The sequence below is a fragment of the Anomaloglossus baeobatrachus genome, chromosome 4 (assembly GCF_048569485.1).
Source record: "Anomaloglossus baeobatrachus isolate aAnoBae1 chromosome 4, aAnoBae1.hap1, whole genome shotgun sequence".
NCBI lineage: Eukaryota > Metazoa > Chordata > Amphibia > Anura > Aromobatidae > Anomaloglossus > Anomaloglossus baeobatrachus.
Window position 1 is genome coordinate 507,338,276 of NC_134356.1, and position 23,998 is coordinate 507,362,273.

Here is a 23,998-nt window from a genome sequence, read left to right on the forward strand (position 1 = left end):
CCCCTCATCCCACTGTTACCTAGCACTGTGTCACCCCCTATACTGCCCAGTCTCAATACTGTGTCCCCTCCTTATACTCCTCTGTATGCTGTCCCTTCCACACTGTGCCCTCACAATGTTTCCCCATGCTACCCCCTTTCTATACTGCCCCCCACACTACCTAGTTTCTAATTACATCCTCTCGAACTTTTCTTGCATCATATTGTCTCTTCGCGCTATTCCCTTTAGGGTATGTGCCCAAGATCATGACCCGCTGTGCCCTGGAATGCGTCGGGTCCTTCTGACCTGCGGGACGGGGAATCTCTTCCACAGGAGACCACAGCTGCTTATGCCGATGATCTGGGCTTGGGCAGTTGCGGTCTTTCTCTTCTGCTCTCCCTACGGAGGATTCTTGCGACTCCGCAGCAAAGAATTGACATGCTTGCAGCTTGGAAAGCCGCACCTCATGTCAGTTTACGCTGCGGGCAGTACAAGCACTGTGGCATGGGATTTCTAGAAATCCCTCCACATGCTTGTTCTGTACAATGCAGCATTTTTGATGCAACTGAAGCATGATGCGTCCAAAACGCTGTGAACACTGATCGTGGGCATGCACCCTTATAATGTCCCTCTCACTTTTCTCCCCCATACTGTGTATTACACTTTTCTCCCCAAATTGTATAATCATGAAACTACACAATTCATTTTAATATATAGTTTAAAATGGGGGTCTACCTTGAACAATCTTTGTGTTAGGAAAGACACCCAGTAATAGGCAATAGGATGTCCTACTGCTGGCAGCTGTGATCAATAGTAAACCATACATCAGCAAGTGTTCATATTCTCTTCAGTGCCACCACACAGTTATTGGAGCATTACACGGTGGCAATTAAAATCCATTATCTAGCTGTATAATGTAAAAATATGTTGTGTTCTCCAGACTGGGAGACTGGGATTATTTTAGGCTCTTACATAACTGCTTAAAGGCGTTGTATCGTGTTTGTAAGTTATCTCCTTAAGATATGGGATAACTTACCGATTGCTGGAGATCCAACCACTGGGAACACGACCGATCATGAGAACAAGGACTCTGTGAATGGCGTGGTGGTTGATCATGTGCATGGCCGGTCCATTAATGAGCATGCCGAATACTGACAGAATACTGCAGAGCTATCCCCAGTAGTCCCATAGAGAATTAATCGAGTAGCAGTGAACTACCGCTTAATTCTCAGAGAGGACTTTTCCGAGCCCCAATTCCCGGAATAAGTGGGGTCCCAGGGGAAGATATTCTCTATCCAAAGGGGATAACTTCCAAAATTAATACAATCCCTATAAAAGATGAGAATCCTAATAAATATTTCCATGATTGACTTGGACTTCCTTTGCAAAGTCCTTGAAAAGTGACACTTCATATTGTTTTCATGCATGTCAAATAAAAAAATGATGAGATGTTAATAGAAATCTATGATTTTCAACTGCAAACATTGGTTTGGATGAGGGTTTTAAACATACAACTTTCCAAGGAAAGTGTAAAAGCCACACGTGCACAATTATACCTGCCAATGTTTCCAATGGTCGAGAAGAGATCTATTTCACTGTATAAACCACATTCATGAAAATTAGCTAAATATATACTCGGATAGGAATCAATAAGCAATAAATCATATGATAATGTATATTCACATACCAGTGACTTACAGCCCTTACATGAGATATATTGGGACGGAGGTCTGTATATAGCATCATAGTGCTATTACATGTATAACAGACATTGCCTCCTTTGTTAATATATTCTTTGAATAGGAAACTGTGGAAAACAAAAAGCGCAATAGGGTCTTACCCCAACAACGGAAAGGGGTAAAATGGTGTATCACACTCACCTCTAACGGTTGTGCCAGTCACAACCACTAAGTATGCATGTAAGAATCCAGGTCCAAGCAGCAGCCCCAAGTAATAGCTGATAACAGAGAGTAATAGAGGAAGGGTCTTAATTCTGCGCCAAGGACTCAATTGATTCAGGAAGAGATTAATGCTTCTTTTAATATCATGCACAGGTCTACGCGTTTCAGGAGTCGCAGCTCCCTTCAGGACACCAGGCAGAAAAACATCAATTCTCATCAGAGATTTGATGTTTTTCTGCCTGTTGTCCTGAAGAAGGGAGCTGCGACTCCTGAAACGCGTAGACCTGTCCATGATATTAAAAGAAGCATTAATCTCTTCCTGGATCCATTGAGTCCTTGGCGCGGAATTAAGACCCTTCCTCTATTACTCACTTAATATATTCTTTGGCACTGAGGAAATGTAGGAAACTCGCATAAGTAGCGTGTGACATGAGCGCAGATGGTGTCAATGCACTGCTATAGTACAGACAAGCAGAAATGAAGGATATCTTTAAAGGAGGGCTACAAAAATGCATAAGGAAATATAAAAGGGATGACTTTTATTTATGCATCAACAATGGAATTTTGATTTCTATATAGAAACCAAATATCACAAAATACCTTATATGAGTGTTTTTATCAGAGACATACTGTATTGCATTGTTAGGTTCAGAAAGCAGGCAAGACTGTGAAAGGGTTAAAGTACAGACGTCAGCCCCAGTGACAACTTTGGTCTGGCAAAGCTATTAGCTAGAAGCCAGCTGTCCATGACATCTAATGTTGCATCTGGTCCTTAAAATATTTTTCCCAGAAAGTAAAAGAGAAGCAGTACTTACTGGATCATATAAGACATCCCGGAGGGTGGAGGCATCGATGAAGGTGGCAGATGTCTTCAATGTTGTGGTTTAGAATATCAGATTTGTAGACGCAACTTCCATTAGAAAGTCAATATGATGAGCTTCATACTACATGATACTGTTCAGAAAAAACTCATCATTAAAGGTTCCCCTCTCTCTATAGGCAAACACCTATGAAAAATATTGGCCTTTCTACCAGAAGCATGGAGGGAACAGATTTCCTCAGGAACATGTGAAGAAGGCCATTGCGGAAATTGAGGAAATGTGCAATATTCTGCAACATGAAGGCGTTACTGTACAGAGACCTGAAGTGATCGATTGGTCAGTTCAATATAAAACACCTGACTTTGAATCTACAGGTACGTACTATCCAATACCGGATAAGATAGATAAGAGAGAAAGCATAAAGAGAACAGAGCAATACATAGATAAAAAAACAAAACACCAGCACATTGTGTGCGCCAAGATATATGTAAACACTGAATTTATTAATTTCAAACCTCATTACTGTTATATAAACTAGACTTATAAAATTGAGGTGCTCAGCACACACATTTTCCAATTAGTGTGTGCCCATCAGCCACAACAAGGCGCATGTTTTTAAAAAAGTCTTCTCAGACAAACCTTTTCTGGGTCAAGACATACAAATGTAAAGGGCAGGTGGATCTAGCTTTATTTAAAAACAGCCTTACGTGCATTTTTTATGTGTTTTCAGTGAAAAACCCTGCAAAATCAGTGAAAAAACTGACAAGGTGCAGATTGAGAAAACATTTTGATGTTTCAAATTTACAATGAAAAAATAATATATACGTAAGATTTCAGAAATCTCATTTACTTTGTTGATACTGTAAAGTGCAGCATTTTTAAAATTGAAAAATGCAATAAAAAAATGCTACAAAAACAGTGTTAGGCACTGTGCGCACTAGAAAAGTGATTTTTCTCAAGAAAATTTCTTGAGAAACTTCTGGGAGTTGAAGATTTCCGCACCTGCGGAAAAATCCGCGGGAAAAACGCATGCGGATTTACCGCAGGTTGGTACCTGAGGTTTTGCAATAAATAATATAGATAATCGATAGACAGATAATGGATAGAGTGAAAGATGGATAGATGAATAGATAGATAGATAGATAGATAGATAGATGAGAAAGACCTATATAATGTCCCCCCTCCCTGCATTTTCTAAGTTGGCACCCTTTAGTGACTTTCATGTGGCACTAAAGGGTGCTTAGCCTTGTATTTAGCCATAAAATAAATAAATAATTAAAAAAAAAACCGACGTGAGGTCCCCCCATCTTTTGTAGCCAGCTAGGGTAAAGCAGACGGCTGCAGCCTGCAAACCACAGCTGGCAGCTTCACCTTGGCTGGTAATCCAAAATAGAGGGCACCCCACGCTGTTATTTTACATTAAATAAATAATTTAAAACAAAAAACGTGGGGTCTCCCCAAATTGGATCACCAGCCAAGGTAAAGCGGACAGCTGTGGTCTGGTATTCTCAGACTAGGGAGGTCCACTGTTATTGGACACTCCCCAGCCTAAAAATAGCAGGCCGCAGCCGCCCCAGAAGTGGCGCATCCATTAGACGTGCCAATCCTGGCGCTTCGCCCCAACTCGACTCAATCCCGTTGCCCTGGAGCGTTGGCAAACGAGGTAATATATGGGGTTGATGCCAGATATGTAATGTCACCTGGCATCAAGCCCTGGGGTTGGTGAGGTCAGGCGTCTATCAGATACCCGACATCACCAACCCAGTCAGTAAGAAATAAAAAATAGACAACAAAAAAAGTTTTATTTGAAAAAACACTCCCCAAAACATTCCCTCTTTAAGCAATTTATTGAAAAGAACAATCAATTCCACGTCCGGCGTAATCCAATAAGGGGGGGGGCACGGCGATCCATACCATAGTCGCTGACCCAGTCAATGAAGAACAGAATGTTCCCCATTGGCTGGGAGAGCAATGCAGTGACCTGAGCTAACATCAATAGCCCAGGTCACTGCAGGGGATGCCGAGCGCTGCCATCAGGAGCATAAATGAGATCATTACCTGCTGTGATGATCTCCTGTACTGCTGACGTCAGCGCTGTCACTGACTTCTATGCCCGCCGCGTTGTCAGAAGTATCGCGAGAGCCCGTGACGTCACCGCTAGTGAAATTCTCGGGCCGCTCGCGAGACGGGCATAGACAGCAGTGACAGTGATGACGTCAGGAGGCAGGAGATCGTCACAGCAGGTAATGATCTCACCTCCTGACAGCAGCGCTCGGCATCCCCGCGGCTGCCAGCACTGCAGGGTGTCAGTGTCTGCCTGCGCTGCCGTGTGACAGGCTGCTGACACTGCGGGCAGACACTGACACCCTGCAGTGCGGTGTCAGTGTCTGCCTGTGTCAGTGTCTGCCTGCACTGCAGCGTGACAAGCTGCCGATACTGCGGGCACACACTGACACTGCAGGGTGACAGGCTGCTGACACTGCGGGCAGACACTGACACACAGCAGTGCAGGCAGCCGCGAGGCTGGAGCGGGACATAGACTGCACGGGCACCTGGAGGTCGCACGGAAGTGCTTCTGTGCGGCGTCCAGGGAGTGTGACGTCTGTGTTTACTCTGCTCCGCTTCCTCTTCCTGGCATAATGACATCGCTTCCTGCAAAACCGCAGGCAGCAATGAGCATTACCGCAGGTAAATCGCGGCTATACCGGGGGTATACCGCACATCATTTGCTACCTGCGGTATACCCCCGGAATTTCTCAATTACATTACAGTGAATGGAGTGAAATTCCGGGGGTATTCCGCAGGTACCTGCGGAAAATAATGGACATGCTCATTTTCTCAAGAAAGTTTCTCGAGAAAATTTTCACAAGGAAATTTCTTGAGAAAAATCCGCAGTGTGCGCACAGCTAATTTTTTTTCTCATAGGATTTGCTGGGAAATGTCTGCACAAAGATTGCAGACATTTCTCAAGAAATTTCCGCAGCAAATCCGCGGGTAAATCCGCGGGCAAAACGGCCTAGTGCGCACAGAGCCTAAATATCGGGTAACCAAGCAAAAAGTGCTTTGCTTTTAGTTACCCGATATTTACCCTGGATATGCAGGGAGGCCGATACTTCCCCGCTCGGCTCCGCCCCCTCCAGCACTCCACATGTATACACACACACACACACACACACACCTGTCCCCAGCCCTACAGTCCCCGCGGCACTGACGTCCTCAGCGCCACGACCCCGCTCGGCTCCACCCACCCCGAACTCTGCCCCCCTGCACACAACGGAGTCCGACAATGAATTGTGTTCTTTGTCATCCGTTGTACAATGCATCAGTCACATGCGTCAAGCAACGCATGTGACTGATGCAAAACAACGGAAATGTGAACCTAGCCTTAGAAGTAGTTCTAGTAACTTTTTCATTCACGTCTTCTAATATAATCCGGGCTCATGTTATATTCCTCTAAATCCTGCCTGTATTATTAGCCTGTGCGAGCCCCAGGGCAGATTGGTCAGATTCTGTTGAGGTTGCAGAGAAGAGTGAGGGGCACTTATCTCGCCACATGCTGCCAGATGAAAAGGGCATTCATTAAACCGTGCTCATGAGTACAGGCATTGTTGCTGGATCCTAATGCCAGTGCCTGTTGTCATGACAGTAAATGGCTTTCAACCATAATCACCAGCTCCACAATCTGAGTAGGATTGCACTAACCATTGTGGGAATTTCTGCAAAATGATGTAATTCTGTTTGAAAGATTAACCACTGCTCTGCCACGTGACCGGGTATACTCTATAATAAGAGAGGCAGTGACATGACTGCGGCTTAGAGGGAAAGAATATTCTTCTTAATGGGTCTTCCCATTATCATGTATAAATAAAACTTTACTTACGCTTATGGCATATTAATAGCATGGCAAAAAGAGGGAGCAAATATTACAGCCTCTATACTTGGAGAAAAAATGTTTGACTATTTTCAAGCACTTTTCCAAACAGTGTATGGAGGTAATAATACGTGTGTGTGTGTGTGTGTGTGTGTGTGTATGTGTGTGTATGTGTGTGTATGTGTGTATGAATATTCGCTCAGGGAATGGGGAACTCAGTCCCGGGTGGTTTACTGCCGGGGAATGTCACTTTGGTGGCCGTTGCCCGGTCCCGTGCCCTGGGTGCTTTTTAATGGGGAGTATTTACAGGGAAGATTAAAGTCATTGGTGTGACGCCACCTGCCGGTTGCGGTTAATATGGGGGAACCGCCACTGCGGAGTTGGTTACCCCTAGGGCTAGTGGTAAGGACAGCTATCGTGGTAGGGCTGAGCCCAGGGAGATATATGATGGAGACTTTCGCCGTTAATGAGGGAGGCCACACCGTGGGTTGTAGTTTACGAGTCTCTACTCACTCTTGACCCTCGGACGGCTGGTTCAGGTCCCTGTAGTTCCAGTGCCAGTTGACAATTCGTTGCTCTGTCCTCAGCACCCTCAGTGTGGTTGGGTCCCCGTAGCGTGGAGCGGTTTTGGGGCCTGACTGTCCCTTTTTGTGGAAGTCTCCTTGTCCGTACGGCGGGCAGTGTGGACCCTGTAGGGCTGGTCTGTGTACCGAACCCTGATCCTTGCTTTAGTGCTGAAGCCTCCCGATCTGTGGGTCAGTGAGGTCCGTGAAGGTCCCCTCACTGTGCAGGTATTTGCCAGGCCATGTAAAACTGCCGCCTGACCTAGGGCCTTATGCCCAGTCAGTGCTCTGGTCCCAGCGGTACTCGGGCGTACCTGCCTTGGCGACCACTCTCCTGCGCCCCCGGGTCACCGTTACATGACCCAGCTCTAGGCACTTCTTTACACTTTCACTCACTACTACTGACTATCTTCTGTCCCCCTCCCACCAAGTTGTCTAGTTCCCTCGTCTGGCTCCGCCCTCTAGGTGGCTATCCCCTTGTGTCCGACTAGCCAATTACCCCTGGTGTGGAGTGGGAACTGGGATTTTGGTGTGTGTGGGTGTTTCTGGCCCTGCACCCTTGTGGGGATGCAGTACCTAGTAGTGCCCTGAGTGGCTCAGGGGTGCTACATACATATAGATAGATAGATAGATAGCATTTGGTTTTTTTTTATTGCTGCAAGATAAAAAAAAACCCGTATACAGATAATGTGACTGCTGTGGGTCATGTTCTGTATTACTACTACTACCATTCTGGCTCCTAGCGCTGAGTGTCCGCTGATGCTAGTAGTTTGGCACATAACTGCTAAGGTTACTGATTAGTTGTATCTAAACATATCTGAGACAATATGTGTGTAGCGTTTTTTTAATTATCTTAAAACAGTGGCAGCTCTTAATTAAAAAAAGTTGGATAACCACATTAAGAAGGTCCACAACTATCGTATTTTATTCTAGTGTACCCGAGGGCTAATATCCCCATAGGAAACACCTTTTCTTTAAATGCAAAGCAGAAATTAAATAGTATTCTGACAATAAGTGCTGTGACAACAGCGCTGAAGCATCTTTACTCTACACCAAAGGTCTCAAACCCGACCTGATAAATGGGACGCATATAGAAAAAATACAACTTGACGGGCCACATTCCTTGCAGGGCAAGATGATGTTTTCAGTGATTCCATTTTTTTCTATACAACTTTTTGATCACTTTTTATTCAATTTTTTGTGTATAAGGAAAACTACATTTTTGGTGTGTTTTACATTTATTTAGTTTTTTCTTACGCTGTGATTTGAGAGTCACAGCTTGGCTCTTTCTGGACGTGGCAATACTAAATTTGCCCTTTTTTATTTTAATTTTTATATAAATCAAGATTTTTAGTGTTTTTTTTATTGCTTTCTTTTCATTTTTTTGTAATTTTTACAAATTTTATTTTACTTTTTTTTTTTAAAAAAAAAAACATTTTTCCTTAGTCCTTATATGGGGCTTTAGCATTTACTTGCCTGAATGATGATCTAATATCATGCAATAATTTTGTACTGCAGGTTATTAGATCCATCAGTTTAACCCTGAAACATAGCCTGTTAGATCCTGCTCATTGCATAGCTGGTTGAGCCAAAGGCCCCATGGTTTGTCTTGGCAACTTTCATCATCCCTCGTTTGTGGAGTGTCCATAGGCTTAAAGAGGTGGCACCCTCCCTCAAATAGCCTTGTAGATACCACTGTCATTATGGACAGTGGTATCTAAAGGATTTAGTGATCGGTGCCAATACTAATTATAGCAGGGCGTCAGCTGTGAAATACAGCTGACACCCACTGATGGGTACTGGCTCTACATGTGAGCTAGAGCAATCATTGCACTGTACACTTATGGTAGTTTGCGGGAATTTAAAAAATCATCCTTTTCATATTCACCTACCACTAGTGATCCAGCAGCGCAGGAGAGAGAGGCTTCTGCTCCGATACACTGTGCTCTTAACACAATGTGCTCCGATATGATACCATTGTAGAGTTGTTCCCATCTCCAAGATCCTATTCCAATATATAGTAGGTGTAATAATAATAATATTAGTAAATTAGAAGAACTATATTAAATTTCTAAATTGAGGTATTTGCTATATTGCTTAGCTCATGTTCAGGGCATTGTGTACTGCCTAGGGCTATAAGGTACTCGGTCCTGGGCCGTATATATATGGGGATGCTGTGTCACGGGTGTGCTGTGGCCGTTGCCCGATTCCGTGACCCTGGGGGTGCTTTTGAATAGGGAGATATTTACAGGGGATTTGAAAGAGTTTGTATATCGTGACGCCACTTGCAGGTTGCGGCTAAGTACTGTGAGCCGCCGCTGCACAGTTTATTACCGCTGGGGCTGGTGGTGATGGCAGCTGAAATGTTGGGCCCTCCGCAAGTAGGGCTGAGCCCCAGGGTGTAGATGGTGGGGTGTGGTGTGGAAAGAACGGAGACCACACGATAAGAATGCAGTGCAACTTTGGTTTTTACTCACTGAGGTAGACAACGCTGGACAGCTGGTTCAGACCCCTGGTCCCTGTAGTCCCAGTGCCGGTGTGGTACCCTGATGGCTTCTTTCCCAGCACTTCTCTGTGGCTTTGTAGAACCCCGTATCTTGGAGCGTCTGTGGTACCCCTCCTGTTTGTTGTCAGGCTCTTGTCCATATGGCGGGCAGTGTGAACCCTGTCAGGTCGGTGTTCTGTTCCGGTCCCTGGCTCAATCGTTACTGCTGGTGCACTTGGATACTTGGGTCAGTCAAGTCTGTGAATGTTCCATTTCTGTGCAGGTATTTGTTAGACTGCTTAGAGCATCCACTTAACCTAGTGCCCTGTGCCCCATGGGTTGCTGAGGGATCGATCCTGTCAAACTAATTTGATCAGCTTCTATGAAGAGGTAAGTTCAAGCCTGAACCAGGGAAATGCAGTGGATGTTGTGTATATGGACTTTTCAAAAGCTTTTGCCACACAAAAGGTTGGTACATAAAATGAGAATAATGGGGATAGGGGAAAATATGTGTAACTGGGTTAAAAACTGGCTCAGTGATAGGAAACAAAGGGTGGTTATTAATGGTACGTACTCGGACTGGGTCTCAGTTCCTAGTGGGGTACCACAGGGGTCAGTATTGGGCCCGCTTCTTATCAACATATTTATTAATGACCTTGTTGGGGGCATGCGGAATAGAATTTCAATATTTGCAGATGATACTAAACTCTGCAGGGTAATCAATACAGAGGAGGATAATTTTATATTACAGGGAGATTTATGTAAATTGGAGGATTGGGCTGAGAAGTGGCAATTGAAGTTTAATGTAGATAAATGTAAGGTCATGCACTTGGGTAGAGGAAATAAAATTTATAATTATGTACTTAATTGTAGAACACTGGGTAAAACAGACACAGAAAAAGACTTGGGTGTATGGGTGGATAGTAAACGTAACTTTAGTGTACAGTGTCAGGCAACTGCTGCCAGGGCTAATAAAATAATGGGATGTATTAAAAGAGGTATAAGTGTTCATGAAAAAAATATAGTTCTACCTCTGTACAAGTCACAAGTGCGACCGCACTTAGGGGCACTTTGCACACTACGACATTGCAAGCCAATGCTGCGATGCCGTGCGCGATAGTCCCCGCCCCCGTCGCAGCTGCAATATCATGGTGATAGCTGCCGTAGCGAACATTATCGCTACGGCAGCTTCACATGCACTCACCTGCCCTGCGACGTCGCTCTGGCCGGCGAACCGCCTCCTTATTAAGGGGGCGGGTCATGCGGCGTCATAGCGACGTCACACGGCAGGCGGCCAATAGAAGTGGAGAGGCGGAGATGAGCGGGACGTAAACATCCCGCCCACCTCCTTCCTTCCGCATAGCCGGCGTGAGCCGCAGGACGCAGGTAGATGTTCTTCGCTCTTGCGGCTTCACACACAGCGATGTGTGCTGCCGTAGGAACGAGGAACAACATCGTAACATCGGTATTTCCCAATTCATGGAAATGCCGGACCCTACACCGATGATACAATAATGACGCTTTTGCGCTCGTTAATCATATCAAAAAGGATTTACACACTACGATTTCGACTGCGACGCCGGATGTGCATCACTTTCGATTTGACCCCACCGACATCGCAGTGTGCAAAATGCCCCTTAGAATACTGTGTACAATTCTGGTCACCGATGTATAAGAAGGACATAGCTGAACTGGAGAGGGTGCAGAGAAGAGCCACCAAGATTATTAGAGGAATAGGTGGGCTGAAATACCAAGACAGGTTATTAAACTTGGGGTTAGTTTGGAAAAACGAAGGCTTAGGGGGGGATCTAATCACAATGTATAAATATATGAGTGGACAGTACAGAGACCTTTCCAAACATCCTTTTACACCTAGGCCTGCGACTGGAACACGGGGGCATCCGCTACGTCTTGAGGAAAGAAGGTTTAATCATAATCACAGACGAGGATTCTTTACTGTACGAGCAGTGAGACTATGGAACTCTCTGCTGCATGATGTTGTAATGAGTGATTCACTACTAACATTTAAGCAGAGCCTGGACGCCTTTCTTGAAAAATGTAATATTACCAGTTATGTTGAACTAGATGGACTTAGGGCGGCTTTGCACGTTGCAACATCGCACGTGCGATGTCGATGGGGTCAAATCGAAAGTTACGCACATCCGGCGTCACTTTCGACATCGTTGTGTGTAAATTCTAGATGATACGATTAATGAGCGTAAAAGCGTCGTTATCGTATCATCGGTGCAGGCTCCGACTTTTCCATAATTACGCTGCCGCGACAGGTACGATGCTGTTCCTCGTTCCTGCGGCAGCACACATCGCTGTGTGTTACGCCGCAGGAGCGAGAAACATCGCCTTACCTGCCGCCGATGGCTCTACAGAAGGAAGGAGGTGGGCGGGATGTTTACATCCTGCTCATCTCCGCCCCTCCGCCGCTATTGGCCGCCTGCCGTGTGACGTCGCTATGACGACGCACGACACGCCCCCTTAGGAAGGAGGCGGGTCGCCGGCCAGAGCGACGGTCGCAGGGCAGGTGAGTGCATGTGAAGCTGGCATAGCGATAATTTTCGCTACGCCAGCTATCACAAGATATCGTACCTGCGACGGGGGCGGGGACTATCGCGTGCGACATCGCAGCATCGGGTTGTGATGTCACAACGTGCAAAGCCCGCCTTAGAGTCAACCTTGAACCTTAAAAAACTATGATACTATGATCGGTGCTTTAGTTCCAGGGGTACCTCTTTGCACCCTCCCTGGCAACCACTCTCCTGTGCCAGTCAGGTCACCGTTACACGACCCCGTTTTTAGACACGTCCATCTCCTTCACTGGTCTCTACCAACTCACTACTGTCTGGCACCTCCCCCCGGGGTGTTGGCTAGTGGACTGGATCTGCTCCACCCCTAGGTGGCCATCCATTGGTTCCTCAAGTAGTCAGATATCCCTATCTGGGTGAGGGTACTGGGGATGTTTGTGTGCAGAATGGTACCGGCATTGAGCTTTCAGGTCCCTGGGGGTAGGCCCTGCATCGGTGGCAGGATGCAGTGCCTAGTAGTGTACTGAAGGGTTCAGGGGTGCTATAATTGCAGGTCATTAGATATGCGTAGTTACGATAATGCATATAGTAACAGTTAGTTATTAGTTACTTGTGGTCATAACCATGGATACCCAAGGTGCTGCAATGCCCTGCACATGAGGTCAGTGACATAGTGAATCAGAAGAACTATATATTTCTAATTGGAGGTATTTTCTAATATTATTATTATTATTATTATTATTATTATTATTATTACAGCTACTACATATGGAGATAGGATCTTGGAGATGGGAATACTCGTTTAAAGGGGGCGGCCTGCTCCTCTTCGTCTTTGCTTTCCCGATGATGTGTTGGGAGCTCAGGTGCACCGTGGGCTGCAGTTTGAGACCCCTGAGCTACATTGTGCCACTACACTGTTACTCCTTTTTTAAATGCTTGAAATGAATATCTAGATGTTTCAATTCCCCTTGATATTGAGGCATGCTCCTATAGATACAGGGGCTGATCAGTGCTTAGTGTCACACAATAACAACAGCACTTTACAATTCAGAGGGGACATGTACAGATAATATCAGACATTACAAAGTAACACAGTTCAACAGATACTGAGAGGAGTGAGGGCCCTGCTGCTATTAAGCTTACACTCTAGTAGACATGGACTGTCTGCCCACGTATGATGTACATGGTGTGCTGTGTTTGCAGGTCTGTATGCTGCTATGCCCAGGGACATTCTGCTGGTTGTTGGTAATGAGATCATTGAAGCCCCCATGGCATGGAGATCCCGCTTCTTTGAATACAGGGCCTACCGCCCTCTTATTAAAGATTACTTCCGTCGGGGGGCAAAGTGGACCACTGCACCTAAACCAACAATGGCTGATGAGCTCTATGACCAGGTATATTTTTAGATATTACTTTCTGCTTTTTTTAATTTTCTAAACCTGTTAGCCATGGAAAAGGGCTAATGTGCTGCATTTTCCAGCTTTTACTCCCCCATTGGTACTTTCTTTCCTATATCGTTGGTGGCAGGACTGCCAACTGGGCTAAAGGAGAGGAGATGCTGGCAGTGTGCAGCTCTCAGCAGTCTCTAGAAGGTGCTCACGAGGCTGAGGCTCCTTGGGGGGCCCTGACTCCTCTCTGCAGCATAATGGCAGGTGTGTTTTGTGTGTGCCGAACTATCACATCATGTGTGCGTCCTATGTACGTCCTCCATGTGTCTGTTTAGAGTTGTTCTCCATGTTTTGTCACCATTTCATGTAACTATAGTTTTGGCTACAAAACTCGTCACTTATTACTACCGCAAAGTCAAGTGATCCATCTACCTATACACTGACACATATACTCACAAACATACAACCTATTTCATAGTGCTAGTTTTATATACCAGACATGCCCAATAAATCTGTCCTAATACTAGGAGATGGCATCTATCCAGAGATGACTTGCAACTTTAATAAAGGTTACATAAGCCGCTATGCACAGAACATTAGTGAAACATAGTAACAATATTCTGCATAAAACTCACAATATTATGTTACAATCTTTACCACCTAGCTCGAGGCTCTAAATGTTTAGAATACATTTTCTAGATGACACCCTTAGGTATACGAATGAAGAAAAAAATCTAGTAATGATGCATAAAGTAGAAAGTAATTTATTCAGACGAAATTTGCACCTTCTGTCCACTAGAGGGGGCTGCGGTGCAATAATACTGTGATTTAACCACCATACTCATGACTCCAGCAGACAGCTGTAATCACCATGACGTATTGCTATTTGATGTATTTTCAGATGTTCTATACACAAACTCACTTTTTACGGTGTCATATGAGCCTCCTATATGGTGTAGACACCGCAGCCATTACACAATGTAGCAGAGAGATCCGAAAGCTGGACATTAGAGCCACGATCCAACAAACCACTAAAATAACTAAATTGTCTCTCCAGTAAAGGAGACAAACTCTAGCACAGCGCCACCTATTGGAAGTAGCGATCCTAAAAGTCACAAGTGGATTTTTGACAATCCTTTGCAATATGACTCAGGATATATAAGCCAGATCAGAATCCCAATTTGCAAATTGGGATTCTGATCTGGCTTATATATCCTGAGTCATATTGCAAAGGATTGTCAAAAATCCACTTGTGACTTTTAGGATCGCTACTTCCAATAGGTGGCGCTGTGCTAGAGTTTGTCTCCTTTACTGGAGAGACAATTTGAATATTTCCCAGAGGGGCATTGCAGCTATAAGTCCCCTTACCTGGCAGCCAGACTGGCTTGCAAAGTCTCCTTAAGGAGAATAGTGTTCCCCCGTGGAATTTTAGGGGCATTGCAGCTATAAGTCCCCTTACCTGGCAGCCAGACTGGCTTGCAAAGTCTCCTTAAGGAGAATAGTGTTCCCCTAAAATAACTAATGAATACATTTACTACAGTAGTAAGATATTGCAGGAAAATGTAGCTGGAAGTAAAACAGGTCACCTTTATGATTGAATCTAATCCAAAAATGCTTGATATATACAATACAATCTTCCTATTTATACTCCGGGATTAAAGGCATCATCTGATTTTATTGGTAAAATTTACCAAGTGCTCGTAAAGAAAAACTCTTTGTTCTCAAGCATGGATAGATTTTTAGTTGTACAGTTTACACAGGCTTTCTAGGCAAGGAGTGTACGCTTACAAGCTGTTTGCTATACAGCAGTGCTCCAAAGCATGCCGGATCATTGGATGTGGCCAGCTTCGGCGTTCCTTCTATGCTGTCCTACAAGCAACATCAGAGATGACACAGATGGTGCCGGGGACTCGGCCATGCCGCCCACCGCACTGTCAGTATTCAGGAGTACAGCACTTCCCCAGCAATCAGGAGATCTGGCGGCAGACAAGCACTGCGCTTCTAAAAATTGAAAGCGAGACAAATCCATTAATTGCTACAAGCATTAAACTATTTATTGAATCTTCGTAACATGTAACAAAACAACACAAAATACAATATAAATAGGGATGATCAAATACCTCAAATATTCGGCTTTGCGAATATTTTCCGAATACCTCACCGCTATTCGACTATTTGATGCGCAATGTAAGTCTATGGGAAGCCCGAATAGTTGTTATTCGGGTTTCCCATAGGCTTGCATAGCGGTGACCTATTCGGAAAATATTTGCGAAGCCGAATAATCGAAGTATTCGATCATCCCTAAATATAAACAACTAAATCACGTATTGGCCATGTTTTACAGTCACCGACACCTATCCAAATGTTGCAGAGCTGAGTTTGATATTACACTCTTTTGTGGTAACAATATTTTTGCATAATGACAATGCAATAGGTTTACCTGTAAACACGTAACACATCGTGATATCAAGAAGAGTTGTGTTAAATAACAAACTCGGCTCTGCTGCATGATCATGGCGGGCAATTTTTACAGGCGAAGGGACTATATAAACAGAAGTGATCACAAGCGGCAGTGTTCCCATACTCTCCATACTTACACACAGTAGGGATATACATATGAACTTACCCTCGCAGCACTTGTAGGGCCGTACGTGTTCTGATCACACAGCTCTGAGCTGATCACTCACTATGTGATTCCTTTATTTCAGGAATACCCTATCCGTACTGTAGAGGACAGACACAAGCTCGCTGCTCAAGGAAAATTTGTTACTACAGAGTTTGAGCCCTGTTTTGATGCTGCTGACTTCATGAGAGCTGGAAGAGATATATTTGCACAGAGAAGCCAGGTAGAGTCTATATACGGTTAACCAGGATGCCATAGGGGCCTCATATTCTGCCCTTAGGTGTCCCTCATTACATTCTATGGGGCAGCAATGCTGCAAAAATGCAAGATACTCGGATTCAGGGGTCCGGGTGGTACAGTGCGCACTCTATCATGCTGTACCTGCTCATGAGCATCTTATAGATGCCTGTACTAAAGTGGCATAGTTTTACGGCAGTGTCACTTTAAATACCAAAATGGAAATTTCACTAAATTATTAATGACATGATAACCTATTTTAAGAAGATAAGAAGGTTTCACAGAAAGTGCTATTTCCTGATCCGAGGTTATATTTCAAGGTTATTGATATAACCGACAGATAAATGGATAATTGACAGCTACAGAGACCAGATATGTTAATGTCGTTGCTACTTAAATCTGTTGTTTTTTTTCTTAGGTGACAAACTATCTTGGAATTGAATGGATGCGCAGACATCTGGCACCCGAGTACAAAGTGCATGTCATCTCATTTAAGGACCCCAATCCTATGCACATTGATGCAACTTTCAATATTATTGGACCAGGCCTTGTACTCTCTAACCCAGATCGCCCCTGCCATCAGGTGATTACAAAAGATCTGTCATTATGCTTTGCTTATACAGCGTTATTATATTTTATACAGCTTTATATACATTACTAGAAGGTGGCCCGATTCTACGCATCGGCTATTCTAGAATTTACGTATTGTGTAGTTAATGTATGATTTTTGTTATATATATATATATAGATGTTGTTGTGTGTAGTTACCAAGTGTTTGTGTAGGGCGCTGTACATGTTCTGGGTGTTGTCTGGGTGTGGCGGGGGGTGAGAGCAGTGTTGTTTGCGTGTTGCGTTGTTTGTAGAGCGCTGTGTGTCTGTAGCGTTGTGTGTGTATGTTGCGCGGTTTGTGTGGGTGTGGGATGCGTGTGTGTGTTTTCGGGGGAGGTATGTTTTCTGCAATGTGTGTGTGTTGCGCGGTATGTGCGTATATTTGTGTATGCTGCGGTGTTTGTGTGTTGGGTGTTGTGTGTGTGCAGCGTTGTCTGTGTTTGTGGGTGTCTGTGTAGGGCGGTGTTTGGGGTTCCCAGTGTGCGTGTGGTGTGTTGTGCGGTGCGCGTGTGGCGGTGTGTGTGTGTTTTGGGGGGAGGTGTGCACCCCCATCGTGCTCCATCCCCCATGCTTCGCACTCCCCATCGTGCTCCATCCCCCATGCTGCGCACCCCAATCGTGCTCCATCCCCATGCTGTGCACTCCCCATCATGCTCCATCCCCCATGCTGTGCACTCCTCATCGTGCTCCATCCCCCATGCTGCGCACCCCCCATCGTGCTTCATCCCCCATGCTGCGCACCCCCCATCGTGCTCCATCTTCCATGCTGCGTACCCCCATCATGCTCCATCCCCCATGCTGCCCACCCCCCATCGTGCTCCATCCCCCATGCTGCGCACCCCCCATCGTGCTCCATCCCCCATGCTGCGCACCCCCCATCGTGCTCCATCCCCCATGCTGCGCACCCCCCATCGTGCTCCATCCCCCATGCTGCGCACTCCCCATCGTGCTCCATCCCCCATGCTGCGCACTCCCCATCGTGCTCCATCCTCCATGCTGCGAACTCCCCATCGTGCTCCATCCCCCATGCTGCGCACCCCCCATCGTGCTCCATCCCCCATGCTGCGCACCCCCCATCGTGCTCCATCCCCCATGCTGCACACTCCCCATCGTGCTCCATCCCCCATGCTGCGCACTCCCCATCGTGCTACATCCCCCATGCTGCGCACCCCCATCGTGCTCCATCCCCCATGCTGCGCACCCCCATCGTGCTCCATCCCCCATGCTGCGCACTCCCCATCGTGCTACATCCCCCATGCTGTGCACTCCCCATCGTGCTCCATCCTCCATGCTGCGCACTCCCCATCGTGCTCCATTCCCCATGCTCTGCACCCCCCATCGTGCTCCATCCCCCATGCTGCGCACCCCCCATCGTGCTCCATCCCCCATGCTGTGCACTCCTCATCGTGCTCCATCCCCCATGCTGCGCACCCCCCATCGTGCTTCATCCCCCATGCTGCGCACCCCCCATCGTGCTCCATCTTCCATGCTGCGCACCCCCATCATGCTCCATCCCCCATACTGCCCACCCCCCATCGTGCTCCATCCCCCATGCTGCGCACCCCCCATCGTGCTCCATCCCCCATGCTGCGCACCCCCCATCGTGCTCCATCCCCCATGCTGCGCACCCCCCATCGTGCTCCATCCCCCATGCTGCGCACTCCCCATCGTGCTCCATCCCCCATGCTGCGCACTCTCCATCGTGCTCCATCCTCCATGCTGCGCACTCCCCATCGTGCTCCATCCCCCATGCTGCGCACCCCCCATCGTGCTCCATCCCCCATGCTGCGCACCCCCCATCGTGCTCCATCCCCCATGCTGCACACTCCCCATCGTGCTCCATCCCCCATGCTGCGCACTCCCCATCGTGCTACATCCCCCATGCTGCGCACCCCCATCGTGCTCCATCCCCCATGCTGCGCACCCCCATCGTGCTCCATCCCCCATGCTGCGCACTCCCCATCGTGCTACATCCCCCATGCTGTGCACTCCCCATCGTGCTCCATCCTCCATGCTGCGCACTCCCCATCGTGCTCCATTCCCCATGCTGTGCACCCCCCATCGTGCTCCATCCCCCATGCTGCGCACCCCCCATCGTGCTTCATCCCCCATGCTGCACACCCCCCATCGTGCTCCATCCCCCATGCTGCGCACCCCCATCGTGATCCATCCCCCATGCTGCGCACCCCCCATCGTGCTCCATCCCCCATGCTGCGCACTCCCCATCGTGCTCCATCCCCCATGCTGCGCACTCCCCATCGTGCTACATCCCCCATGCTGCGCACTCCCCATCGTGCTACATCCCCCATGCTGCGCACCCCCCATCGTGCTCCATCCCCTATGCTGCACACTCCCCATCGTGCTCCATCTCCCATGCTATAATAGTTCTCCTATTATACTCAGAGAAGAGTATAATAGGAGGACTATAATAGGAGGAGTAGTCCTGGGGGGAGAGGAGTATAACGCCAGCTCCCTGCACATGTGTACCGGGAGCCGGTGTACGCTAGTAACTATGATACACATCGGGTAACTAAGGGACCTTAGTTACCCGATGTGTATAATGCTTACCAGCGTTCACCGGCTCCGTCACGATCCCAGCATCGCAAGGGTATGTCTGGCGCTGCTGGGATCGTGACAGAGCCGGTGTACACTGGTAACTATGATACACATCGGGTAACTAAGGGACCTTAGTTACCCGATGTGTATAATGGTTACCAGCGTTCACCGGCTCTGTCACGATCAGAGCATCGCAAGGTTATGTCTGGCGCTGCTGGGATCGTGACGGAGCCAGTGTACGCTGGTAACTATGATACACATCGGGTAACCAAGGGACCTTAGTTACCCGATGTGTATAATGGTTACCAGCGTTCACCGGCTCCGTCACGATCCCAGCATCCCAAGGTTATGTCTGGCGATGCGTGCGGAGGGCCGGGGCGAGCGGTCAATCCATGCGGAGGGCGGGGCCAGGCCGAGCCCAGCGGCGACCAATCCATGGGGGGGGGGGCAGGCCGAGCCCGGTGGCCAATCAGACGGTTGTCACTGTAATGACACTCACCGTGACACAATTTTGGAGCAAGACAGACAGACAGACAGACAGAATAAGGCAATTATATATATAGATCATCACTTTCCCCAATGGGGCAATGTAAATTCCCTGTGTGTCTTTGGAGTGTGGAAGGAAACCCACGCAAATACGGGGAGAAGATACAAACTCCTTGCAGATGTTGTCCTTGGTGGGATTTAAAGCCAGGACTCCAGAGCTGCAAGACTGCAGTGCTAACCACTGAGCCACTGCGCTGTCCATCTGTCTGTCCTTCCATCCCATATGTCTTCTAATAACCATTTTTAATGCATTTTAATAGATTGACCTGTTCAAGAAGGCTGGCTGGACTGTTGTCACACCCCCCACTCCACTCATCCCAGATGGTAAGTGACATATGCTTTCTCTATTGTATGTGATCATTTTCAATTAGTAGTAAAGTGACAGTGCATATCAAAATTATGACCTTAGAGTCCATTTACAATGAATGATTATTGTGAACTAATGCTCATTTCACAATAATTGTGCAGCCAAAACAGGATACAGGTCAACTGACATGTGAGCAAAATGATCTTTCGGTTTGCCCAAAAAATCATCGTATTCGGCAGCGCATCGTCAGGTGTAAACAGAACCTGTGCCTGTGCTGCCGATAACAATGGCACCCCATACACACTGAACAATCTATTACAGAGCTATTACTAATCATTAAGTTAACTTCCCAAGCAAGGTGAACAGGCTAATAAATTACCATCAACCTGCAAACATAGTGCAGGCCTGCGGTCATTTAACTGCACAGCACGCAGTGCGAATGGATTTACTCTGAGAAGTGATACATGTGTACAGCTTTATGCTTGGATTTATGCATTGTAAGATCACTATTAGTGATGAGGGAGCGTGCTCTACAATGCTTGTTACTTGATCGTGCATCGGCCAGCTCGGCACGCTCGATACTTGGTCGAGTATCGAGGGTGCTCGAGCGCCATAACTGAGAGTAGATGTCCGCATCCCATCATTGGGTCTTATATGAGACCGGGGGTGTGATACTCAGTGATGCTCAGAACACTGGAGTTCAGGGAGAGTTGTAGGAGGGACAGCCTAGATTTGAGTAGGATTTTCATGTGGCACAAAAGGGTGTTTTTAGGCTGATTTAATGTAGTAATTTTTTTGTTTTTCTAAACAGCGATTGGTCCCCCCTATTTTTGATAACCAGCCAACGTAAAGCAGACAGCTGGGGGCTGGTATTATAAGGGTGGAAAGGTTATTGAGCCCTTCTCAGTCTAAAAATGGCAGCCCGCAACTGCCCCATAATTGGCGTATCCATTATCGCGCTTCATGCTGGCTCTTCCCAATTACCCTGGTGTGGTGGCAATTGGGGTAATATTTTTTTAAGTTGATGTCAGCTGTGAATTATCAGCTGACACAAGCCCAGGAGTTAGTAATGGAGAGGTGTTTATCAGACACTCCCATTACTAACCCAGTAAATGGGTAAAATAAAAAAAACACACACAGGAAAAGTTTATTTGAATAAAGACTCTCAGACACTATCCTCGTTCACCAATTTTATTTATATAAAAAAACAGGAAGATCCAATGCAATCCATTGTGTAGTGGTCCCACAACATACCCCAAATTCATACTCCAACCAATGGATCCATAGTTCACTCCATGTCAGCGCCAGACCCGGAATTAATCTTAAGTGGTGATGTCAGTAACTTAGTGATGTCATCACATGATGACATCAGTATCACCATGTTTGAGAAACTATGGGTCTGGCGCTGACCGGTAGTGATCTATGGAACCTTACTCTCTGAACGAGGCTCTATAGGTTGGAGTATATATTTTGGGGACAATGTGGGACAACGTGGGACCACTGCACCATGGATTACTTTGGATCTTCGTGTTTAGTTTTTCTTTAAATAAATCGGTGAATGAGAGATAGTGTGGGGGAGTCTATATTCAAATAAACTATTTTTTCGTGTGTGTTTTTTTTAACTTTACACCTACTGGTTAGTAATCTGGGTATCTAATAGACACCTCTTCATTATTAACACCAGGGCTTCATGCCAGCTGACAATTCCCAGCTGACATCAACCCCCAAAAATATTACCCCGATTGCCACTGCACCAGGGCAATCGGGAGAGACTGGGGTGAAGCGCCAGAAGTGATGCATCTAATGTGATGCGCCAATTCTGGGGTGGCTGCACACTAGTATTTTTAGGCTGAGAAGCGCCCATACATCAACTGAAGGAATTTAGTTTAGTAACAAAATAATAATAATAATTAAGATATTGGGTATAATATGTGCAATGTAAGCTATGCCAATGTACTATGGAGAAAAATGTATTTATTATACATATAGGGGTTTCTGGTAAAGCACATATATCTGACATTTTAGTCACAAAATTTTGCACCAAAAAATTGCAACTTTTCAAATCGATTAATACCAAAATTCTGGCGTAATTACATTGATGAAGTGGGTCTTAAGTGTATGTGCACAATGTCTTTTTCAGACGGGTCCGCTTCAAATCCCACCTGAAAAGGGTCCAGAAAGTGCTTAAGAGATTGAACATATGCATTTCTATGTAGAAGCGATTTGCTGTTCATCTGTTTAGTCTTTTGAGTGTCTTTTAACTGCTTCAGGTTTCAAGTCTCCTTGTGGTTAAAAAAAAAAAAAAGTTACGTTTCCATTTTTTAGGCTTTTTACACTCTTAAGAATCTTTTTATTTTACAATACAAGTCAATGGGAAGGTTCAAAAGACACCCTTTACATGGCCAGGCATTTTTTGAGCATTTTTGCAGCCTTTTGCTTGAAAAAAAACCAATGTTTCCTCATTGTTGAATGGAGTTCAGACAAGGTCCGGAAAAAGCCAGTAAAAAATTGAAAGTGAAAAAACAATGCCAGTGTTTAATAACATAGAGAAAGCAATAGGGGAATGAGAAAAAGAATGCTAAAAAAGTCGCTTTAGGGGAAAAAAATGTTGGTGCTTCCTGAAGCATATTCCTTTTGAGAAACTTGGCGGGTTTTCCCCCTGAAAAATATGTTGTGCACCTTGGATAAGCAGTAACAGAAAATAAAAAACACTTAATATAGTAATGATCATTGTCTCCTCAGGGGCTTGGACATTTTGTCACCACCTGTATATGTTGTCATCACATTTTTTTTACCATATGACATTTCTTTTACAGATCATCCTCTATGGATGTCTTCTAAATGGCTTTCCATGAATGTCCTAATGCTGGATGAGAAACGTGTAATGGTGGATGCCAATGAGACTTCCATTCACAAAATGTTTGAGAACTTAGGTGAGCAATTAATGAGATGACACAATCAAACATGTGCACATCAACTATAGGACAAATGTATACACACCTCTCTTAAGGTCCTGTCACACACGAGATCGCTAACGAGATTGTTGCTGCGTCACCGTTTCTGTGACGCAGTAACGATCTTGGCAGCGATCTCGTTATGTGTGACACCTACCAGCGATCAGGCCCCTGCTGTGAGATCGCTAGTCATTGCCGAAGGGTCCGGACCATTTTCTTCAAAGGTGATGTCCTGATGGGCAGAACGCATCACTGTGTTTGACACCTAACAGTGACCTCCTATACAGGTCGCTTATCGTTACTGCATCGTTGGTAAGGTCTGACTGCGTGACATCTCACCAGCGACCTCCCAGCGACTTACCAGCGATACTTATCAGGTCTCATCGTTTTCGGGATCGCTGGTAAGTCATTAAATGTGACGGGGGCTTTAGGGTCAGACCTAATGACAGAGCTGGATACAAGAGGTGTAGCTTAAATTTGGCACACACCACTCCTGCAGGTTCCGAGAATCGGTCACTACTGCTGAGTTAGCCTTGTCTCTCTGCTGTAAATGCTTCACAACCCACCCCCTCTGCTGCTTTCGCTGGCTTTTGGATGGATGTTACAGTTGTTACTCAAAAG

The 23,998-nt window shown here is 46.1% G+C and overlaps 1 protein-coding gene across 1 annotated transcript in view; it reads left to right on the forward strand.

The window, feature by feature from the left end:
* GATM (glycine amidinotransferase) overlaps positions 1-23,998 on the forward strand; it is a 38,385-nt gene that overhangs the window by 11,515 nt on the left and 2,872 nt on the right. Inside the window, exons 3-8 of the mRNA XM_075345836.1 lie at positions 2,880-3,075; positions 13,361-13,551; positions 16,254-16,391; positions 16,824-16,988; positions 20,377-20,440; positions 23,240-23,356. Coding sequence (XP_075201951.1) covers positions 2,880-3,075; positions 13,361-13,551; positions 16,254-16,391; positions 16,824-16,988; positions 20,377-20,440; positions 23,240-23,356 — 871 coding nt within the window. The remainder of the gene's footprint in view (positions 1-2,879; positions 3,076-13,360; positions 13,552-16,253; positions 16,392-16,823; positions 16,989-20,376; positions 20,441-23,239; positions 23,357-23,998) is intronic.